Source organism: Lethenteron reissneri, chromosome 43 (assembly GCF_015708825.2).
Source record: "Lethenteron reissneri isolate LAM-NWPU_2019-01 chromosome 43, ASM1570882v1, whole genome shotgun sequence".
Lineage (NCBI taxonomy): Eukaryota > Metazoa > Chordata > Hyperoartia > Petromyzontiformes > Petromyzontidae > Lethenteron > Lethenteron reissneri.
The window spans coordinates 10,559,229-10,580,642 of NC_083821.1; the positions used below are offsets into that span (position 1 = coordinate 10,559,229).

At 46.9% G+C, this 21,414-nt stretch overlaps 3 protein-coding genes across 3 annotated transcripts in view; all 3 read right to left on the bottom strand.

Annotated features, from left to right (window-relative positions):
• Nucleotides 1–6,337, bottom strand: part of LOC133353238 (tyrosine-protein kinase Yes-like) — a 24,242-nt gene extending 17,905 nt beyond the window's left edge. Inside the window, exons 1-2 of the mRNA XM_061569324.1 lie at nt 6,007–6,337; nt 967–1,063 (exon numbers count right to left, since the gene is read on the bottom strand). Coding sequence (XP_061425308.1) covers nt 967–1,063; nt 6,007–6,337 — 428 coding nt within the window. The remainder of the gene's footprint in view (nt 1–966; nt 1,064–6,006) is intronic.
• ATRAID (all-trans retinoic acid induced differentiation factor) overlaps nt 1–21,414 on the bottom strand; it is a 142,997-nt gene that overhangs the window by 46,848 nt on the left and 74,735 nt on the right. The window lies entirely within an intron of this gene.
• LOC133353374 (tyrosine-protein kinase Yes-like) overlaps nt 1–21,414 on the bottom strand; it is a 70,756-nt gene that overhangs the window by 24,715 nt on the left and 24,627 nt on the right. The window contains exons 2-5 of the mRNA XM_061569566.1: nt 17,629–17,763; nt 13,100–13,224; nt 6,007–6,285; nt 967–1,063 (exon numbers count right to left, since the gene is read on the bottom strand). Of these exons, the coding sequence (XP_061425550.1) occupies nt 967–1,063; nt 6,007–6,271 (362 nt within the window). The 5' untranslated portion in view covers nt 6,272–6,285; nt 13,100–13,224; nt 17,629–17,763. The remainder of the gene's footprint in view (nt 1–966; nt 1,064–6,006; nt 6,286–13,099; nt 13,225–17,628; nt 17,764–21,414) is intronic.

A 21,414-nucleotide genomic window follows, 5' to 3' on the forward strand; every position in this document is an offset into this window, starting at 1 on the left:
AATTATTAAAAAATAAGAAGTCTTGAGACAAAAATGAAAAAAAACCTCCCAAGCCCAGTGCCCTATGTGAGCCTTCATTTGTTATAACCGTGCAAATAAACATGAGTGTGGATACACACAAACGCACCCCTGAATGGACACGCACACACGATGCGGCGAGTTTGCAGCCACGTGCGGGGCACACGCTGACACGCGAATTAACCGCAACAGAGCACACACGTGATACAATTACACCGGTAAACTGTGTAACTTGGGAGCGCGTGAAATGACGACCTTGGTCGGATGGGAACAGAAAACTACAGCTGGAATGATTGAGATGAGAGGCGAAGGAAGGCGGTTTGAGATTTTGGCGGAAATCTGATCACCAAGAGATGCAACACCTTGAACCGCAGCCTATTGCCTCCCCAAACAAACTACAATAGTTTCACATTTCCAAAAATAGCAAGTGCGAAATTCAGAGTTGTGTAGTGCGTCTAGCTGCTGCTTGGCTGAACGGTGAAATTCATTAAGCAAAAGTCATTCATTATGCAACCGTATTCTTGGTTCTTTCGTTAAAGTCACGTAGGTAAAGAAAATAATAAATAAAAATAAAATAAAAATAAAAGATAAAAATAAATAAAATTAAATCACAACGTTTCGATTACAACACAAGCAATCGTCATCAGGTGTGAACACTACAGCAAGAACATTTATACTGAAGTGGGAAAGATGCCAGGAGGCTAAATTAGTCAAAGAGGGGGGAACGGGGGGGTAGGGAGTGAGGGGAGGGCGCCTCGTGGAGGGGCGAAGTAGGCAGGGCCAGAAGCGAGAGATGCGCGGGGAGGAAACAAGAGAGCGACGCGGCTACGAACTGCAGCCAAAACCAATGAGGGCACCCAAAGCAAAATAGCAGCACTGCTAAACCGTCTTTCAAAAAATATAAATCCGTGACATCGTGTGGTTCAGATGAAGAGAACCCTCACTCACGAGTTGATTATTTGAAATTTCTCGCCCTTCTTGAAACTCAGGTCCTCAGGGGTCCTCGCATTGTAGTCGAACAGGGCCACGAAGAACGTGACTCCCTCTGTCAGAGCACACAGACACAGGTCTCACAATTAGAAGGCAGAGAGGGAGATGTGGCATATTGACATATATACACACAGCTGATTCGTGCTGCAGTTAAAATGTGCCTCACAATCTTTTTCCCTGTCTTTTTTGGCCCAATATTATCATAATTGTGTTATCCGCCACGTAATGGGACGAAGTACCCTTTGGCATCTCTCAAAGAGTGGTAGAACCCTCCGTGTTCTACCACTGAAGTGAATATCTGAAATCCATTTAAGTGGCCTCTTACTCTTAGTTCTTTCGGTAAAGTCGCGTAGGTAAAAAATGAAACTAAAATTAATAAAAATAAAATAATAAAATCACGACGTTTCGGAGGCAACACAAGTCTCCGTCATCAGGTGGGACCGATGCATCAAATGCAGCAAATCTGGCTGTGACGGTCCCACCTGATGACGGAGACTTGTGTTGCCTCCGAAACGTCGTGATTTTATTATTTTATTTTTATTAATTTTACTTTCATTTTTTACCTACGTGACTTTACCGAAAGAACTAAGAGTATGAATCCTTGCAGTCACGAAAGCTTCAAATCTAGAATTAAGTGGCCTCTGTTCCACACAGAATGCCGTCGAACTTTACCACCCACGCTGCCACAGAGAACACAGTTTAACCCACGACAGCGAAAGCAATGTTTTTGAATTCTCAAGCGAGCTGCAATTTAGCCAAATGAAATGCGGAACCGAGTTACAATTTCACTGCGATGGATTTTTTGCTGTTGCTGTTCAGTCAGTGGTGAGCAGGCTGAGGGCCACAAACTCGACACTTTACCACGTGGGATCTCAGCAGTGCCAGCTCAGCACTTTGACCTCTGGGCCACCTGGCCACCTCCATGTTTCCCCATTTTAAACGAATTTTTTTATTTTATTTTGCCAGGTCAGGCCCACTGAGCTGTTAATTGGCATGTTCTGCCCGATGTCCGACACGGAGGCGCACGCATGTCATGCAGCGCTTTTTGGCGGCAGGGATTAGTGGACAACGCAAAGATCATCGACTGCTGTGAGACTTGCTGGGCTGTGAGGGGGTGGCTGGTCGATGGCAGGAGAGCAAGTAGGTTCCTCATGGATTGTGATTGGTATTCCTATGCACACGTGGGTTTAATTTGGTTTCTCATCACATGCAACACTAATTATAAGCTAAACTAAACTATTTTTTATTTACCAGGTAAAGGCCACTGAACTATGTAGCTCTTTTTCGGAAGCGACCTGGCCACAAATGATAGCTCAACGAAGTGGCTTATCGTGTGCACATTTACAGCAGCCAAATACTCTCCATTCATGTTTCTAAACGTGGAGGGAAAAACCGGAGGACCCGAAGAAAAATCCACGTGCCCATGGGGAGAACATGCAAACTCCAAATATACAGGAGTATGGGTTGGGATCAAACCCACGACCTCCTGTACACCAGGCAAGGGAAATAACACCTCACCACATTGGCGCCCAAAGGATGACTGTGAGATAAAATCCTCGACGGTCATACTTATATCACACTATGTAACACAATTTTTGTTCTTGGGTGATACGTCTGCTCATAAAACAACTGCAACGGACTTCTCTCCAAGTGCTGCTCACTTTATTTTATGGACTTGGAAGGAATGATAAAACTGTGTAACACATTCTTTTTTGTTCTGGGGTAGTAAGTGTTATTTTGTAATTGCTTATGCCTAAAAATGGCTATTATATCCCACAAATTTTGCTTTTGTGACCAGGACAGTGATATTTAGAAATTTACCTATTTTCCAGAACATTCCAGATAGATTCAGTGCTGAGTAAACTTGGAGTAACTTCTAGAACATTATTTCCAGTAATATAAATAGTAGCATAAATACAGGGGCCTTAAGCCCACTGGTTCAGTTTAGTTCCAGCTGCCTAAGTGGACACATCTGCATTTTTCTGAAATGGCATCAAGAGGCTTGCAAGCATCCGGCAGACGCATTTTGCTATGTCTGTGGAAGCATCTGCTAAGATGTGTGAGGCCTACAAGGCTTATGTCGGCATGCCTGTCGGGGATCATTCCTTCCGAGTCCATAAAATAAAGTGAGCACCACTTTGTGAGAAGTCCGCTGTGGTTGTTTTGTGAGCAGACTTATCACCCACAAAGGAATTGCAGAGTTTTCAGCACTGGCAAGGGCTGCTAAAACAAATGAATACTAACTGCACGTCCCTCTTTGCAGTGATCGGAGGGACACTTTGAATTTCAGAAATGTAAAGGAAAAAAAATCCTAGTTTTCATTTTCAGCATTGCGGCCGCAAATCCAATGTTGATCACTAACAAAGCGAAAGCATCGCCACACTCGAAACGAGCCTTGGGTGGTGCTCATTCCCATTGCGAATGCCGAGCCAGTGGTGGAAACATTCCAAATGTATGCCATGGGACCAGTTCGAGTAATGGGAAAATAAGTGCCGACTTCTCCCCCAATTGCTGCCATCCTTGCCAAACCTATGGGATGCAGATTAGAATGTTGTTGTTGATGATGAAGATGATAATAATAATAAGTGGCACCAATGGCCATAACGCCATTATTTAAGCAGCTTCACCAACTGTTTTCAACAAACAAAAGTGCCTCCGTAGACGAATAGGTTTTACCCTTCATGGCAATAAAACAGGTGTTAAGATGTTAAAACACCAAACGGAAACCTTTTTTCAATGGATCATGTCTGCACATGCAAACAAAAAGTGGCCAAAAAAACTTTGTTCGGTAAAAAGTCTCTCCGCGTTGCTGCTCCACGTTTTTTATTAGAATGTCCTCGCAGCTCATTTTCAGCTTGGTTCCCTCCCTTCACTCTCCCTCTCGACTTCCCCATTAAACCAACACGCAGAGCTGACCTGCAGCCGCACCTCACACTTTCTGGCGCCTCTTGCTCTCATAGTATGTCACCGCCGTTGTTTTTCTTGATTGGTCGCGTCATTCGTTTACGACCGTTAAACGCCTCGCCCGCCAGTCGCGCGCTGTTCCTCAGGGACCCTGCACTCGTTCTCGGCAACGTTGATATTTTTGTCCTTTTTTGGTTTTGTTGTTGTCACTGCTGCGCTCGCGCAACCACGGATCTCCCCCGGGGGGTGAAATAGCCGGGCAACCGGCCCATCTGTTGCAACGAATCAAATAAAACTAAAAATTTAAGGCTAACATGGTGCACACACGTGTGATGCAGTCAGCAGGAGCAGCACGCGCTGGAATCTTCCATCTCCCCCAGTGTTCCCGTCACACATCACGGACTCATTTCCGGCACCGAATCAGCCCGGGTGAGAGGCTGAGTGCAGGTTCAGTCGCCGCGCGGGCAACCGGCTCAACGGGATGATCCGTTGCAACATATCAGAATAAAGTAACGTAGGTATGAAATAAAATCAATCACGACGTTTCGAGCGCAACACAAGCGTCCGTTGTGATTTATTTTATTTTCTACCCACGTGACTTTACCGAAAGAACCAAAGAGTATGGATTGCTGCAGTCACGAAAGCTTAAAATCAACAAATCAAAATAAACTCTAAATCCTACAGCAAATACACGTGAACAGCCCTGAGGAGTACCACTTGGTTAAAAAGACAACGTACAAGTGATTACGACCTTTGCCTGCGTCCTCTGTGCTATAATCAACCACTGCGAAGTCACTACCAAATACCTTGTCCGCAATAGTTAACGTTTCAATGCCGAGGTTGTCACCCGCTCAGACAAGGCGCAGAGCACCTTTGCGTACATTCATAATACTGGTGGAAAAACCCATTACAGCGGATCTCCCTGAGGACCTGCACACCACACCCATGTGTTCGTTAAGTACACCTCGCAGTGATGAATCATAGAAAGTCAACCTGGTATTTTGCGCACGTTTAGTTTGTGACTAATGGCTGTGTAAGTGCGGAGGCAGGAGATGTAACATGCGACGAGCTGCGTGTGCAATCTCCACGGCCAGAATTCCTGTGCGAAACAATTCCTTTCCTCAGTCACGCATTTATAAGCTCTAACCTCCACTCGTGATCCTGGGCCGATGTTGGAGATTCCACATTCCCATGCCCGGGACCAGTATATCCACGGGACGACCACGGACGGCTTCCCATAAATTATCACTCGTTTAATCGACCCTGGGTGGATGGACGCTTGGCCGAATTGAACACCGAACTTGCGACGAGACAAACTGATCGCAGCACCACTCGGCCGGATCTTTATAGCTTCACGAACGTTGTTTATTTGAGCCGCCTGGGCTTTAGCACGAGGCCTAAATTCCAGATTGGCGGCAACGCAACTACAACAGCAGACCATGATGGCCAGCTACAGATCGTGCAACAGCTGGGGGTTATGGCGATTGTTGGAGTGCAGTGGCATCAATGGCACTTGGCTGTGATGACTGCATGACCTCGACTGTCACGAAAAACAAAGCCTTATCAAAGAACAATGCATCACAAACTACACATTTTTATCTTACCAGATAAAGCCCACTGAGCTGTATGGCTCTTTTTTCAGAAGCGACCTGGCCACAAACGATAGCTCAACTAAGTGGCGTATCGCATGGAAATGTATTGCAGCTAGATAATCTCAACACATGTTTCTAAACGTGGGAGGGAAAAACCGGAGGACTCAGAGAAAAATCTACGCGCCCATGGGGAGAACACGCAAACTCCAAATATACAGCAGCAGGCGTCATGGTCAGGATCGAACCCACGACCTCCTGTATACCAGGTGACGTAGTTAACACCTCGCCACCGTGGCGCCAGAATTACCTCCATGATGACAGCTTGTCTCCATGGTACTCGAGCTGGCTCTGTGATGGGAGTGAACATCATCGTCAGGGCAGCCGTGGTCAAGCGACTGACTCGCTCGCTCGCTCGCTGACCATATCCACTACCCTCGACACATGGACGTGAATCCGTCTCAAGCACCCAGGAAGGCCGCCCGTGCCGTCCGACACCGCTCACCTTGGTAGTGGCTGCGCTGGCTGGACAGCGTGCCCGTGAAGGGCATCATGGAGCCGCCCATCATCATTCCGCTGGGCTGCGTGGGGCACGAGATGTTGGCGCCCTGGTAAGTGCCGGGGCTCGACATCTGCGGGACGGCGCAGCTGTTCTGCACGATGTAGGCGTTGCCCGCGCCGTAGCGGCAGCGCTCGTTGCCGGCGTGCGCATCTTGCCGGCAGTCCACGGCCGACGACTCGTCGCTGTCCTTGCTCTTGGCACAGCCCATGTCGGCGGCGTTTCCTGCGAGCCCGAGCCGAGCGTTCAATCGCTCGTTAGTTCGTTCGCTCGCCATTTCGCCCCTCCTGCGGCGGGAGAGGCTACCGCGTGCGTTCGTCACACGCGCTCCGGGTCAGGTGGCGCTGCCTCAACGAGGTGGTCATTTGTCAACCACGGGGAGATGAAGGTGAAGGCAATGAGGAATCGGACACCGATGCTGATGCCTCAGCTGATTTCACTCTCTCCAGGATATGGTCTGACAATCTGCGTATATTTTTAGTGTAATTTTCCCCAACTGCATGTATGTTGAACTTCTTTTGCATCATATGTATCCAACAGTGCAAATGAGATGAAAGATACGATCAGATACTTCAAGTCGCAGTGCAAACCTTTTCGTTAAAGAATGGCCCACGGAATGATACACCACAGAGCTGCCTCTGAAATCCCTTCACACAGAATGGTACAGCACCTTCCCACTCGCTCTGCCATGACCAGTAATTGTCCGTCACATGACAGCCAAACCGAAATGTTTTAATTCTCAGAGCTGAAATTTAGAACCAAATTTAACGTGATAGGTTTTTGTACAGTCGCTGGTAACCACACTGAGACCATCACCTGCCTACGCCTGAGAACCCAGTTTCATCACAAGTGCCTGCTTGTATTTGGACACCATCTCGGCGATGCCGGCTCGGTGCTGGGATGACCTACGGGCCACGCACCAACCTAACGAGCTCACGATCTTACGATTGGGAACTTCGCTACTCTCAAAGTTGGTGTCTCATATGAGTTTGGGGAAATTCTGATCGCAGTTTTAACTTTTTTTTTATCACCAGTTAAGGACTTGGCTGTCACACATGATAGCTCAACGAAGTGGCTTTTCACGTAGAGATTTATTATGTCAGTCAACGCATGTTTATAAAAATGTGGGCAAAAACCGGAGGACCCAGAGAAAAATCCACGCAAACCACGGGGAGAACACGCAAACTTCAAAATATACAGCAGGCATCAGAGTCGGGATCGAACCCACGACCTCCTGCACACCAGGCGATGTAGTTAACATCTCCTAGCCACCGTTGGCAGCCCTGAGCCAGTGCTGGAGCTACCCCTCCCTGCAGCGAAGGCCTGCGAGTGGTGTACATATTGTAGGCAGGCGCTTCCATGACTGACCTGGCGGAGCCACGCGGAATCCCAACGGGCTGTGAAGACTCGCAAACCCGCCGGGCTGCCAAAATAGACGAAAGTCAAAAAACTTTCGTCTGTCTCCGTGATCAAAATAGCCATGGGGGGGAGGGGGAGGGGGGGAGAAGATTGCTGGGTGGCTCGAGAAGTCACGGGCACAGATGCGATCCTCGGTTCGAATCCCGGCAGCCGCCCGCAATGAAAGTGGGTTCTCAAGTGCAGCGAGTTGGTGGCTCAGCGCGGTGACTAGTGAGTCGGTGTAAACGCTCCATCCTGTTACATTTTGATCTACAATTAATTCCGCCTCATAGCAACGATTGGCATGCGACAAACACCCTTGGCAGGAAAAATGATTAGGTGATGTTGCTGCTTCGTTGACAGTGGTACACAAGCACAGTGAACCACAAAAAAACACCCCACACTCTTCAACAACACTGTGGCCTTCAGAAGAATAAAGGAAAAATCTGCAACGTTTCAGGCCATGGCTCTCGAGTGGATTATAAGAGCTGGAGACGGCACTTAGCACCGTGGGGCCTGATGAGAATTACATTTTAAAATGTTTTGTGATGATCAGTTTTTAAATAACCAGATGAATATAGTAGCTACTGAGTACCAGAGAAACCCTTCAAGGACCCAGCGTGCTACGTATGTATATATGTTCGTACGGAGCCAACCGAGCTAATCGTCGGTGCGGAGGAAGGGAAATAAACTAAACACAAATGGCAATTCTACAGAAATAAATTTTCTATCCAGATGTAAAAGTGCATCACTCCGATGGCTTCATAATGTCGGAAGGAAGAGCGCTACAGACTGTCTATGTTCGATGGCCAGCCGAAAGCTGCCGCTACTGCGAGGGTTGACCGGTGTTTGTGTTACGACAAAATAAAAGCGTTTACATGCACTGCCAGGGCGGCCCCGTCTTGTTTGTCCTCACAAGAACAAATCTTCCTAAAGTGCAGTGACGGCAACCTTTTATAATTTAACTTAACACGCAGGCTTTCGCGACCAATATTATCCATGAAAAGAGGTTTTTGGATTAGATCGCATAAATATAAATGTGCCATTAAACACGCCACCACCCGACACAGCCAATTAGTAAAAAAAATTTAGATGTTGTGGGTTTACTCTCTAACAAAACAGTGTGCTGTACAAGTAACGATTTGGCACGTTTTGTTCTCGTAACAAACCTTACTAATTGGCTGTGTCGGGTGGTGGCGGGTTTAACGCCACATTTATATTCACGCGATCTAACCCAAAAAAAACTCTTATGGATATAATGTAATGTATGAGTTTATTTAGTATTGTGGGGTCCCACGTTTGCATTCATTAGCATGTTCTACCCACTGTCCGACGCGGAGCCACACACCCATGTCATCCACCGCTTTTGGGGGCACGGATTGGTGGACCCCACAGAGATAATCGACTGCTGTGAGACTTGCTGGGCTGCGAGGGGGTGGCCGGTAGATGGCAGGAGAGCAAGTGGGTTCCTCATGGATTGTGATTGGTATTCCTGTGCACACGTGGCTTTTATCTGAGTTCTCGAGTTCCGTTCATCATAAGCAAGACGATTGCTTGTGTTGCGATCGAAACGTCGTTATCTATTATTTTTATTTACGTGACTTGCCCGAAAGACCCAAGAGTATGAATTCCTGCAGTCACGAAAGCTTTAAATCAAGATTTAGATCATTGTACTTACCAGCCTTTGTCAATCCACTGCTGGATGAAGGCCTCCCCATGTCGTGTCGGCGTACGGCCTAATGTCCCTTTGTACCAAAGCGGTAGCAATAATACAGATTAGGAATGACGAATTAAGGATCTAAATACAACCAAATTACAATTAAGGGGCCGTCCATAAATGACGTCACGCGATTTTGGACGATTTTTGACCCCCCCCCCCTCGTCACACGGCGTCACAAAAAGTCAGACCCCCCCTCAAATATGACGTCACAAAGCACTGCCCCCCCCCCCCAAAATAAAATAAAACATGCTTCAAATCGCTTTAAACTATTGTCATTGTAGTGCGTATTTAATGTGCCACTGCACTCTGATGTTGGAGGAGAAAACATTTATTAAAAAGTCTATTTAATTAAGTAGAACGTGTTGTCTATATTTATTTAAAGTTGCGCATTTTGATGAGACGTCACATTTCTCAAACCCCCCCCCCCTCGTCACACATCGTCACAAATGTCTAACCCCCCCTCCCCCAGGTGCGTGACGTCATTTATGGACGTCCCGTAAGGAGTGAACAGGGGGTCATTTAATATTGTGCTCACAGTGCATGTGCTGTACACCATCAAATCTAAGTGCATGAATAATCATTTATTAGGTGAATATAATAACGTACACTTCTCAAGGAGACTGATCTCTAAACCTGAGATAGTCAAGAGTTACTTCCCAAACGTCTTTCAGTCAGCACGATATCACATGTTAGGGGACGTCAATTAGAAACTAGGCCAGAAAACCACTTCTGGACTTGCTCAAAAGGCAATCACAACACCTCGCTGATCTCGTCCAGGAGCATCAACCATCACGTGAACTCCGGTCATCCCCGCAGCAGCGGCGGCTTCTAGCTGGCCATCGAACAAAGGCGGTCACCGCATCGCGTGACGCTTTCAGATGCGCTTCTACGGCCGTCTGGAACGCTCTTCCTTCCGATATTAAGAACACCAATGGAGCTCTGCACTTTTACACGTAGATTGAACACTCATTTCTTTAAAACTGCTTTTTGTGTTTAGTTAGTTCCCCTTCCCCCGCACCTCCGATGAGAACGGTTGGCTACGTACGATGCGAAAGAAGTCCAACACACATGCGTACATTAGGAGGAGCGGTTCTCCGTGTGTTACATGCCCCTCAATTGCACAGACGGAGTTCCGACACAAATATGAATGTAGTTCCATGACTTCTCCATGACAATTTGCTGGTTTTTCATTGCCGACATTCTTTAATGTTTAAAAGGTCGGCAAGTTGGATCTGTAACACCGGGGGAATATTGATCACATTCATGACAACATTGATCAACATTTCACGATGGCCTCTTTGTCCTCAGCCACCTGTTCCACCCACTTTAACTCAACAGCCTAATAAGCAAGTCCAGGCAGGTTTAACTAAACAAGTCACCCAGCTACTAATGGTTAAAGACAGCAACAGACACATAAAGGCGACTAATTATACGTTTCAATTGGCCTCGTGAAGAATCTTATCTTAGCAAAATGTATATAGCACCTTCACAAAGATGCTTTACAAAGGATTAACAATGGCACAACGTATGAATGCCATGGTGGAGATGCGGTGAATGAAATAGATGAGAGGAAGCAATGGCAAAAATCTGTAAAAAGTGTGATTTCGGTGAAAGCGAAATTAATGACAGTAAATGATGACGATGATGAATGGATTGAATGAATGGGGAATTCAAAAACACCCTGAAGGTCAACAACAACAAAAAATACACACTTCTGAATACAAAGCAGATCACATGTCACCTATAATTATATTGAAGATGCACCCCCCGCCCCTCTCCCCCGCCCCTCCCCCCGCCACTCCCCCACCCCCACGTGCTCTGCGTGTGTGCATGTCCGCTGGTACCAGCGGTGTCAAGATCGGCCTCAGTGGAGGAGGCTCGTGAAGGACGCTGCTGCTACTGGGCAGTTGGAGGCAGTCGCCCTCCAACAACAACAGAGGGCGGAGGAGCGATGCTCACAACAGCGCCAGGTGGCTAAAGCACAGCAAGTTGGCACAGTAGGGCGCACAGGTGGTGCATCAGCCAGTCATCTCGGTCATCTCAGTCAGTCGACCCGTGGCACCTGCTGGGTCTGCCCCGTGACCTCCTGCCAGCGGGCGTTCGACACTTCACGTGGCCTCAAGGTGCACATGGCCTGGCACAGGCGTCGTGGTGACGTCACCGCCATTTAGTGGCGAATGGCGGTTGTTGTTGTTGTTGGGATAGAACATGGCGACAACTTGATACGGTGAACACTCCACTTGCAAGACGCTCGTGTTCCAGAAGCCACCTCACCGACCAGGCACCCTCGCGACAAGATGGACTAAGAAGAAGGGGCCGTTTCAATTTGTCTGCGCTCGTTCACGGACACCGCTCGAGTTTACAAACGCAAAATAAATTACATTTTAGGCCTACCTAATGCTATATACATATCCAAGTGCACAATTATGTCATTGTAAAATTGCTTTATGCGTATGAATACAGTTCCCTAGATATTTGCTGGCCGCTTCGGGAAAATTGTACTGCATAACAATCGTGCACCTAGATTGTCAAATTATTACATAATGACAAAGAGTCCCCCCCGGATAGCCTCTAACAAGCTGTTGGGGCAAGTGCCGTTAGAGAGCACCTATGAAGAAGGCACCCAAGGCGGTGGAGGTGTGGTCAGAACCTTTGTCTCCCCACCAGGTACTGGACACAGGTTACTGGACATCTGTTATAAAGAGATTCAGAGCTCATCTTCTTCAGAGCTCATCGGATTTCTCTAGGGTAAATAAAGATTGTGATTACCAGAGGACATACACAGCAGACAGCTGTAGACGCCTAGCGAACAAGAGGACGTTAGTATAGCCCTGGCAACAAAGGGTGCCACACCTTTTCAGTCTTAAGAGTTTTCAACAAGGGCATTTTTAGTCCGGTAGGATAGAAGTTCAGGTCTTCAGACAGTGACCGACCGCCACGTGATAGAGTTGCCGCCAACATGAGTACTGCAACAGTGAAAAAGGTCTGAAAGTGTGTAGTTAAATCCATATTTAGAGAAATCAGCAAACTGGAAGATTGCCAAAGCCATCATTCTAAAAATCCAGCAATCTGAAATGGTTACCTGGGGTGAAATTTCAATGATTTTTTTTACCATTTTCTTTTATTTTCCATTACTTTCCACGACAAACATTTTTCCAAGGATTTTCCATGACCGTGGGAACCATGCGACACGTGCTGGCATTACTCAGATATGGTCGACAATTTAGACAGATGCTGTTGATGTCACCACACTATGCCCGATCGCCTTCATTTTGCCCATTCTCTCAAGTGTTCCATTGTTAACACCTGACATTCAAGGTCCAGTCATCAAAATTATCGTGATCCTCACAACCACCTATCTGATTTCAGGTGTTCTACTTGGTTTATGAACTGTGGGTGACACTGCAAGCCTGTCTCAGTAATCTGCCATCCTTTACTGCACACAGGTCTCACCGCTCAAAACGTCATCCTCCTGATTACATCCGCAACGAATGCGGCTCCATGTTCTATTCCCAACTCAAATTTCCAAACCTAATGACGTTTCGAAGGCTATGAAGCTTCATTTGCAGTTGCTTTGTTAAAGTTCAGCTTTCTGAGATGTGGAGTAATGCAGACATTACTTCTTCATCAAAACGCACAATTTCTGAACCTGAAACCAAATTTCGACGACGAAGTTTGCACTTTCTTTTGCGACCGAACTGCGATAATAAATCTCACCAAAGCACTTGTTGAGTACCTGGCTTAACCGTGGCTGTCTACCACGAATCGAGCCTGCGATCACGGCACTGCCAAGCTCTGTGACGTGACGCCCAGCCACGGCCGTGTGTTTTTGTTTGTTTAGTTCCCTCCCTCTGCAAACCGGGAGTCAAGAGTCGATGGAATTCTGTGCACAACGACTGGGCGTCGGTGCGAGCACCTCACCTGGACCGATGCGCGAGCTGGGAGACGAAGCTTCTTGAGCAGAAAAAAGTCACTCGGGGGGCTGGAGAGAGACGCACACAGCAAGCCTTCGGCCCACTCAGCACTGGATATCAGCGCAGCCCAGCCTGCAGAGACACGCGCACGCACGCGACCGCGCAAGGCGCAATTAAGGCATCCGTCCGTTCATTAGGCACGTGGTTGTTCGCATGGGGGAAGAAGAAAAAAACAAGAAAGAGAAGTGGCTCGCTGGCAGCAGCTGAGAGCGAGGTTGATTGAAGGCGCACTCTCAACAGACGCCGTCGCTCGTCCTGAGCGAGGGGGGGCACTTACTGGGGTTTGCTCTGTAGAATTCATTAGCCAGAAATCGCTTTCCATCACTGTCAAAAACGAGCGAGAGACTACATCATGGGACCTCCTTTGCCAGTACCACGAAAGAAAGCTGTCTCTGGTGTGGACCAATCAGTTTCAAAGACAATGCATATATTATCAGAGTACGTTTTCTGTTTGCATTCTGACCACAAGCATCGTGGTTAATGCATACATGATTCCTCGTAAAAGGTTTCAGTTTGATGTTTTAACATCTTAACACACCTGTTTTGGGGCCAGACAAAAAGGGGAAACCCTATTCTCACGAGCGAGAGAGTTGAACATGCGTGATGCACCCTTCCCTGAGCCGGAAGGGGGGGGGGAATAATCAACGCCCGATGAACATTTTGTCGGATCATGTCGACTTCTAGCCTCACCATTGCCGAGCCGCTGGTAATTTGGGCGTTCGACCTTTCCGCTGCAAGTATCTTTTTTTCTGTCTTTCGTTCACATTTTAGCGGAACGCGTGGACCGGAGAAGAAACGTAAGTCAAGGACATGCCGATCGTGAACGAAAGGGAACAGAAACTCCGCACACGGAAACTAGAATTGGTCGTGGGCAGGGGCCGTACGGTGAGCGGGGGTTGAGGGCTAAATCAAGTGGGGGGACCCACATGCAGGGACATGAGGATTTACATGGGAGGGAAATAGGGGGGCACGTGGGGAAAGGTGACTAACATACTGGGGGGGGGGGGAAGCCAAGGGGTTAGCGGAGAGGGAGTGACGGGGAGAGAGGGTTAGGAGGGTAGCAAGGGAAACCCTTCAAATAAAAAATAATGTTCGCTCGGCGTATGAGCTTAAGCACCACCCTCCCACCGGCTCAATGATCCGCTGACGGTGGTCCCCATCTCCCGGGCCTCGTCGCACCGCGCCCCTCATTTTAGGCTTTGTAGGAAGGGTGAGGTAGGGGGGGCCACCTGGTCTCAAACCCCCCCTCCGTTCCCTCCCTTGAAGCTCGATGGCTTTGAGTGCTCAATCTCCGCTTTGGGCGATAAGGGTGTCCGCGCCACTGTTTCCGCGACAGCGGCGGTGGGCGTTCACGATCTTTCCACTCAGCCAGTACGACCTCTCCTGGCCGTAGCATTAAAGGTTTGAAGGAGAGTGAGCGCGTTGATGTTTCGGCAGGGCGTGCGAGTTTCAAGCCCCCCCTCCATCCCCACCATTATATCGACTGTTCATATGACGGATATGTGAAGGAGAGTTTAACACGTAGGCTTTTGCGACCAATATCATCCATAATAATAATTGGGTAAAATATATATGTGTAAAATTTACGTGATCTAACCAAAAAAACCTCCATTATGTGAGACCGTTGCTAATTTATTTTGTCATTTAAATTCTCCATAATGATGATTTACGATTATTTGGAGTTATGTGTTCTATAATTTCGTGTCAAACTGGGAACCCGTAAGGGGATGGCTCCTTCCTTATGAGATCGCCAGTTCACCGCCATTGATTGAAGCGAGCCAGACTCTTCCCGATGAGACACCTCGAGCCGAAACCGGCTTCAGGAGACATTTAGTCTGCGTCTGTGTTTGCTCCTGAATATAGGACTGCAGAGCTTGGAGTGGAACTTGGGGCATTAAACTGCCCGGATGCCACCTTTCCCACTTGTCTGTGGTTCCTCCTCGCACCTCCGAGTCAACCTCTCTTGTTCAAATTATTTTAATTCTATAAAAATGTTTCACGAAACCCCAAAGCGATAAAGGCCTTATGCGACGCCTATTTTCCACACAGCGGCAAAGTGTACAGTGCAGCAGTCACTCTTCCAATGAAATCAAACCGCAAACTCTTGACAAGACTTTAAGAAACATTCACAGCATGCTCAAGCACAGTGCACGACTTCATTACAGGCCCTGACACAGCGGGACTGCAAAGTAGAGCAGTGCTCCTTTTTACACGCTTTCATCATTTAACTCACTCGGTCTGTTGTCGTTATTGTTGTTGTTGTCGTATCCTCAAATCTTGTAACTCAATTTTAACCCACTTCCCAATGTGGTATCGACTGTGAACTTGGTATACTTATGTCATACTGATGACAAAACAATATTCTATCATAAAAAATATGTTTTTAAACATTCTTTTTTCTATGTTATGTTTCGGCTTGGGTCTAAGTGTCCACGCTCAACTGACGTTGGCTGTAACTTACCACGGTCCGTTACGTTATGGCAGGCTTCGGGGCCACTTCCTGGAGTCGTGGAGTTCTGCCATTACGAGTACATTTCATAAAAGTGTGTTTAAAAAAAATAATTAAATATAACTTATTTTATTGACTCCGAATGGACTGATGGACTTAACTGGCCCCTTACCGGGATATGAACTCACAACTTTTCAGGCCGTGAATCATTAAAGCGCGACTCCTATTACTGGAATTTACGCATGGAATAAACTCCCCTTATCTGCACGTGTGGATAATAGGATACATTTATTTACCGCCTCTTCCAGGTGCCTCCTCTCATTCGCGACAATCTCGCGGATAATGAGAAAAACGTAACGCTGACTCGGTCCTGGACGAGCATAGAAACACGGGAGGGGATTGGCCACTTCGCCCCTCTAGATCCGCAAGCGGCAGTGAAAAATCGCGAGCGAGCTCAGCGGGTGATCGCGTAGGGCGGGAAATTATGGAAGCGCTAAGGGGCCGTCCATAAATGACGTCACGCACCTAGGGGGGGGGGGGTCAGACATTTGTGACAATGTGTGACGAGGGGAGGGGGGATGTTTGAGAAATGCGACGTCACATCAAAATGCGCAACTTTAAATAAATATAGACAACACGTTCTACTTAATTAATAAAAAATGTTTCCTCCCACAACATCAGAGTGCAGCGCCACATTAAATACGGACTACAATGACAATAGTTTAAAGCGATTTGAAGCATGTTTTATTTGTTTAGGGCGGGGGGGCAGAGTTTTGTGACGTCATATTTGAGGGGGGGTCTGGCTTTTTGTGACGCCATGTGACGAGGGGGGGGGTCAAAAATCGTCCAAAATCGCGTGACGTCATTTATGGACGGCCCCTAAGCGGAGATTATCAGAGGACCAAATTCAAATTGATGGTCGGCGGGAGGCTGATGAAGAGACCTCGCACGGTGAGAGATGGTCCAGTGCCAAATGGATGATTTTAAAGGCCCTTATAACACCACTACTATGTATATTATTGGTTCTTTCGGTAAAGTCACGTAGAAGGGAAATAATAAAATTAGAAAAAAAATACAATAACATTTTCAAGACGTTTCGGCCACAACGTTGTGTGCCACACTCCTCTTAACCGTTGGATAAATGCAGACAATAGAAAGAAATCAACCTGTGAATAATACGAGTCTTTATGAACTGATTCGTGCCACGGATAAACGGAGTCGTGAATAAGAGGAGTGCAGATGTGGGACATTGAACTGTACAGTGCCACCAAGCCTGACTACAAATGGCCACATCGAAAAATGATCGATTGCATTCTCGGTAAATGTGTTGTACAGAGAAGGGGGAAAGGATATGGTGGGTGGGAACATGCGACCTCATGCTCCGATAGCAATCACCACAGTGCGCACACTGTACCGCGCTCAAACGTGAGTGCACATACGTGCAAACAAGTTATTTTTATTTTAAAAAATTTAAAATATATACCACAAGAAGGGAGGGCGCCTTCACACGGCCGGTGTGTGCGTGTAAAAGGCACGGGGGTCACAACGAGCCGCCTAAGATATGATGTCGAATTGGAAAACTCGGCAAGAAAAACCAATACAACATAAAAAAATATTAATTTAAAAATATTAAAAACTTCGGCAACTTCTCCATCGGTTCAAGCGCTGCGGGAAAAGAAGAAAAACAAGTGTCTCCGCGCGCAGTCGCATCGGTTTATTAAACGAAACATTATTTGGGACGTTGACGTTTTGGCCCCCATTCCAGGCTTGCGATTTCACGAGGAAATTGACGGTGGAAAAGGCGACGCTCGGGTCAAGGGAACGAGGGGGCCCGTGTCTTAATCGCCACACTTGCCCCTGTGATTAACAATCTACACAGCAGCATGCCCGCCTAGCCACACACTGTAGGAAATGTGGCAGTGGCTAAAATAAATGCGATAAGATGTGGTCATTTGCGAAGCCAGCATGTTTTTTTTTTATTGCTCGGTACGCTCGGTTGTGCTGCCGACCTTGATGAGGATCCTTACTTGTATCCGTCGCTGGTGCGCAAGTTCCACATTCACGTGACGGAGCTCTCCGAAGACCGGCTTGACTCCCAACCGGGATGTCAACTTGTAACCTCCTGAGTGCGAGTTAAGCGCCCGGCACTCGGACGAAAGCACCTAAGCGCCAGAAGCAACGGGAGAGACTAATTATTTCGATTTAAAGCTTTCGTGACTGCAGGGATTCATCTTCTTGGTTCTTTCGGTAAAGTCACGTAGAAGGGAAATAATAAAATAATACAAGTAATACAATAATATTCTCACGACGTTTCGGCCACAACGCAAGCAGCCGTCCTCAGGTGAGGACAGCCCTGTTCTTCACCCGAGGACGGCTGCTTGTGTTGTGGCTGAAACGTCGTGAGAATTGTATTTTATTATGTTCTATTTTTATTATTTTATCATTTCCCTTCTACGTGACTTTACCGAAAGAACCAAGAAGACTAATTATTATCAAACGCAGAACACCTCCTGGGTATGAGTCTTGATACTTAAGGGAGGTTATCTTGAGTAAATAAGAAGCTCATTAGTATTTCAAATTCATTGACTCAAATCACAATGTTGACTTGACGTTTTCGTGACTGCAGGAATCCATACTCGTTGGTTCTGTCGGTAAAGTCACGTAGCTCGAAAAATAATAGATCGCGACGTTTCGATCGCAACACAAGCAATTGTCATCAGGTGGGACAACCACAGCAAGAAAAAACTGCTGAAGGAGGCACAATGTACAGTATGTATGTTGAACTTCACAATTGTGGAAAAATCGCCTGATGACGCTGGTTGTTGTAATCACCAGCAAACCTTCGTACTCGAATTGTCAACGTTGTGGGTTTACTCCCCAACACAACCGGTGTGCTGAACTAGTCACTAAATGCCACGTTTTGTTCACGTGACGAACTTTACTAATTGGCCGTGTGGGGCGGTGCAATATTCCTCAGGGACTCTGCACTCGTTCTCTGCAATGTTGATATTTTATTTTGTGTTTTTGTTGCTGTTGTTGCTGCTGCTGCTCACGCACCATGGATCCCCCCCCACCCTCCCGGTGTAAAATAGCCGGGCAACGTGCTCGACGAAATCATCCGTAGTAACAAATCAAATAAACTAGATTCGAAGCTTTCGTGACTGCAGGAATTGCTCTTTGGTTCTTTCGGTAAAGTCACGTATAAAATAAAATAATACAAGAATACGACGTTTCGGTTGCAACACAAGCAGCTATCATCAGGTCTCGCTCCATGTGTCTTTGTGTGTGTCTCTCTCTCCATGTGGTTTCCGTGTCTGTGTTTTATCATTCATTCTTACCTGATGACGGTTGCTTGTGTTGCAACCGAAACGTCGTATTCTATCATTATTATTTGATTTTCTACGTGACTTTACCGAAAGGACCAAAGAGTAAAACAAATAAACTCGAAAATCAACGCTAACGCAGTGCACGTGCATCACACGCGTGATGCAGTCAGCCAGCAGCTCGCTCTGCAACCTTCCATCTTCCCCAGTGTTCTCGTCACACATAACAAAAAAACCGAAGTCGATATGAATAATACTAGTCGCGAAAGCCCACGTGTTAAATTGACATTTGCGACGCCATTATAGACTGGGGCAAGGCTGTCCATGCGTGGTGAAGGGCTCCTTGCTGCTGACAACCCACAGTGGGTGACTCCATCAACTCCCAGAGCCTCCCACACGGAGTTCTCCAGGAGCGTGTCCCAACTTCCACTTTTCACGAGAGTTTTCATGACCAAGTCGAGTTAAATGCCAAATCATAACGCTGCCTCAGCGGATTGCGTCAATCGGTTATATACGAATACCGTACGTGCTGATTACCCACAATCTATCAAGACAGCCATGTACAGCGAAACGCTTCTGTGCCCTCAATTCTAATCATCAGTGATGAATATTGGTACCATATCGGAGCCGTTGCATGCACACAATTTATTTAAGATGGGGCACAGTGGGGAGAGTTCACTTTGCGGTCACGGCTAACATCAGTGGTGAGTGGTATCCCGACCAGTTCTGACCAACACCCCTGAATTAACCCTAATTCTGCAGCACAGTGAAGGATGGTCAAACAACGCCCATGACTGTTGCGGCACTGACAAGGTTTCATGCAGCAGTAGATGGACAAAGCGCCGTATAGTATCACCAATAGCGGAGCCAGGATTTTCAGGTAGAGTGGACAACCCCTAAGTAAGGACTTGTCCCTTGCTTTTTATTCGACACGTGTGCGGCGATGGCGAGGGTCGAATTTCGAACCGCGTTGTGTGATCGGCATCGCGCTCGCTGAAGGTGAATGCCTTCAGGGAAGTCGTGCGCTGTATACGCAACTGCGCACAATTCTGTGAGTCACTTATAACCGCTTTGCCGTTACTTATTGCAAATTATGAACTCAGACTATTGTCCTATCATCTCATAGAGTCCCTGGCCACGTAATAACATGCTACACAGTGGCAGTGGGGGTCAAAAAATGCCGATTTATTACTAATAAACCCAATGATCCGATCGAAATTAGGGATTATTGGGGGGGCACGTGCCACCCCATTTATCACTATACATTAACAAGGAAGAGACGTCAACCTATTGCTCATTCTTAACGAGTAATTGACCGATACGAGGTTTTCATACCTTGGTAAAATCTTGACTTAAAGCTTTCGTGACTGCAGGAATTAATATTCTTTAGATCTTTCGGTAAAGTCACGTAGATAGGTTAACATTTTATACAAATAAACCCCCAAAACACCTGAAGACGATTGCTTGTGTTCTGATCGAAACATCATGGTTTTTTGTTTATTTTGATTAATTTTGAACCTATCTACGTGACTTTACCGAAAGACCCAAATAATTTGGTAAAAACTGTTTTTTTGTGTGTGTTGGGGAGTTGTTGCGACTTTCCACAGTACGTCATGAGGACAACAGCTGTGGACGCTGCTAACGACGGCCAAACACCAGCGTTTACCAAGGTGCTAAACCTCCTTCATGACGAGCAAATTCGGGTATTCGGAGACCAGCTTTGTCATCGGCGATAATTCTGTTTGTGTCACGTAACGTTCATTGACGAGGCGTTGTAATTCACGACGAGGTTCTGGCGACGACGACCAACACACACGTACTCAGGCCCCCTCTGCGAAAAGGGCCTTGAAACGCCGTGTTCAATTTGTAAATGTTGTGGATCTACTCTCCAACACACCGGTGGGCTGAAGTAGTAACTAATTGGCGCATTGTTTACTGTGACAAACCTTACTGGCTGTGTCGGGTGGTGGAGGTTCACGACACATTTATACTTACGCGAACTAACTCAAAAAACTTTATTGTTAATAGTATTGGTCGCGAAAGCCTACCGTGTTAAACAACCTCTGTAAGGTTTCCCCAGGATTAGGGCCTGATGAATTGAGCATCGTGAGTGAAATCGCATTTGCAAAATCGAAGAAAGAAACCAAATCGTCAGCTTTGCAGATGCAAAGTCGGACGAAGCACGTTCGTGTGTATGTACGTACGTACGTTGAACTTCTTTCGCACCCTACGTAGCCAACCGTGCTCATCGGGGGTGCGAGAGACAATAACTGGCGCTCCTGCATTGCCAAACGTGAGCCTATAATGGAGAGCAAAGCGTTCCTTACAAATTGTCTTCTGCACTCAACGTGTATGTTCGTATAAAAGCGCCAAATGCTATTTCGATTTTATTTTCATTATCGTGTTGAAACGTTTTAAGCTTATCAACGTTTTGACAACAAAAGTAAGTTTTCCGGCACAGAAGTGGTTCACAAGCACGATGACCGGTGT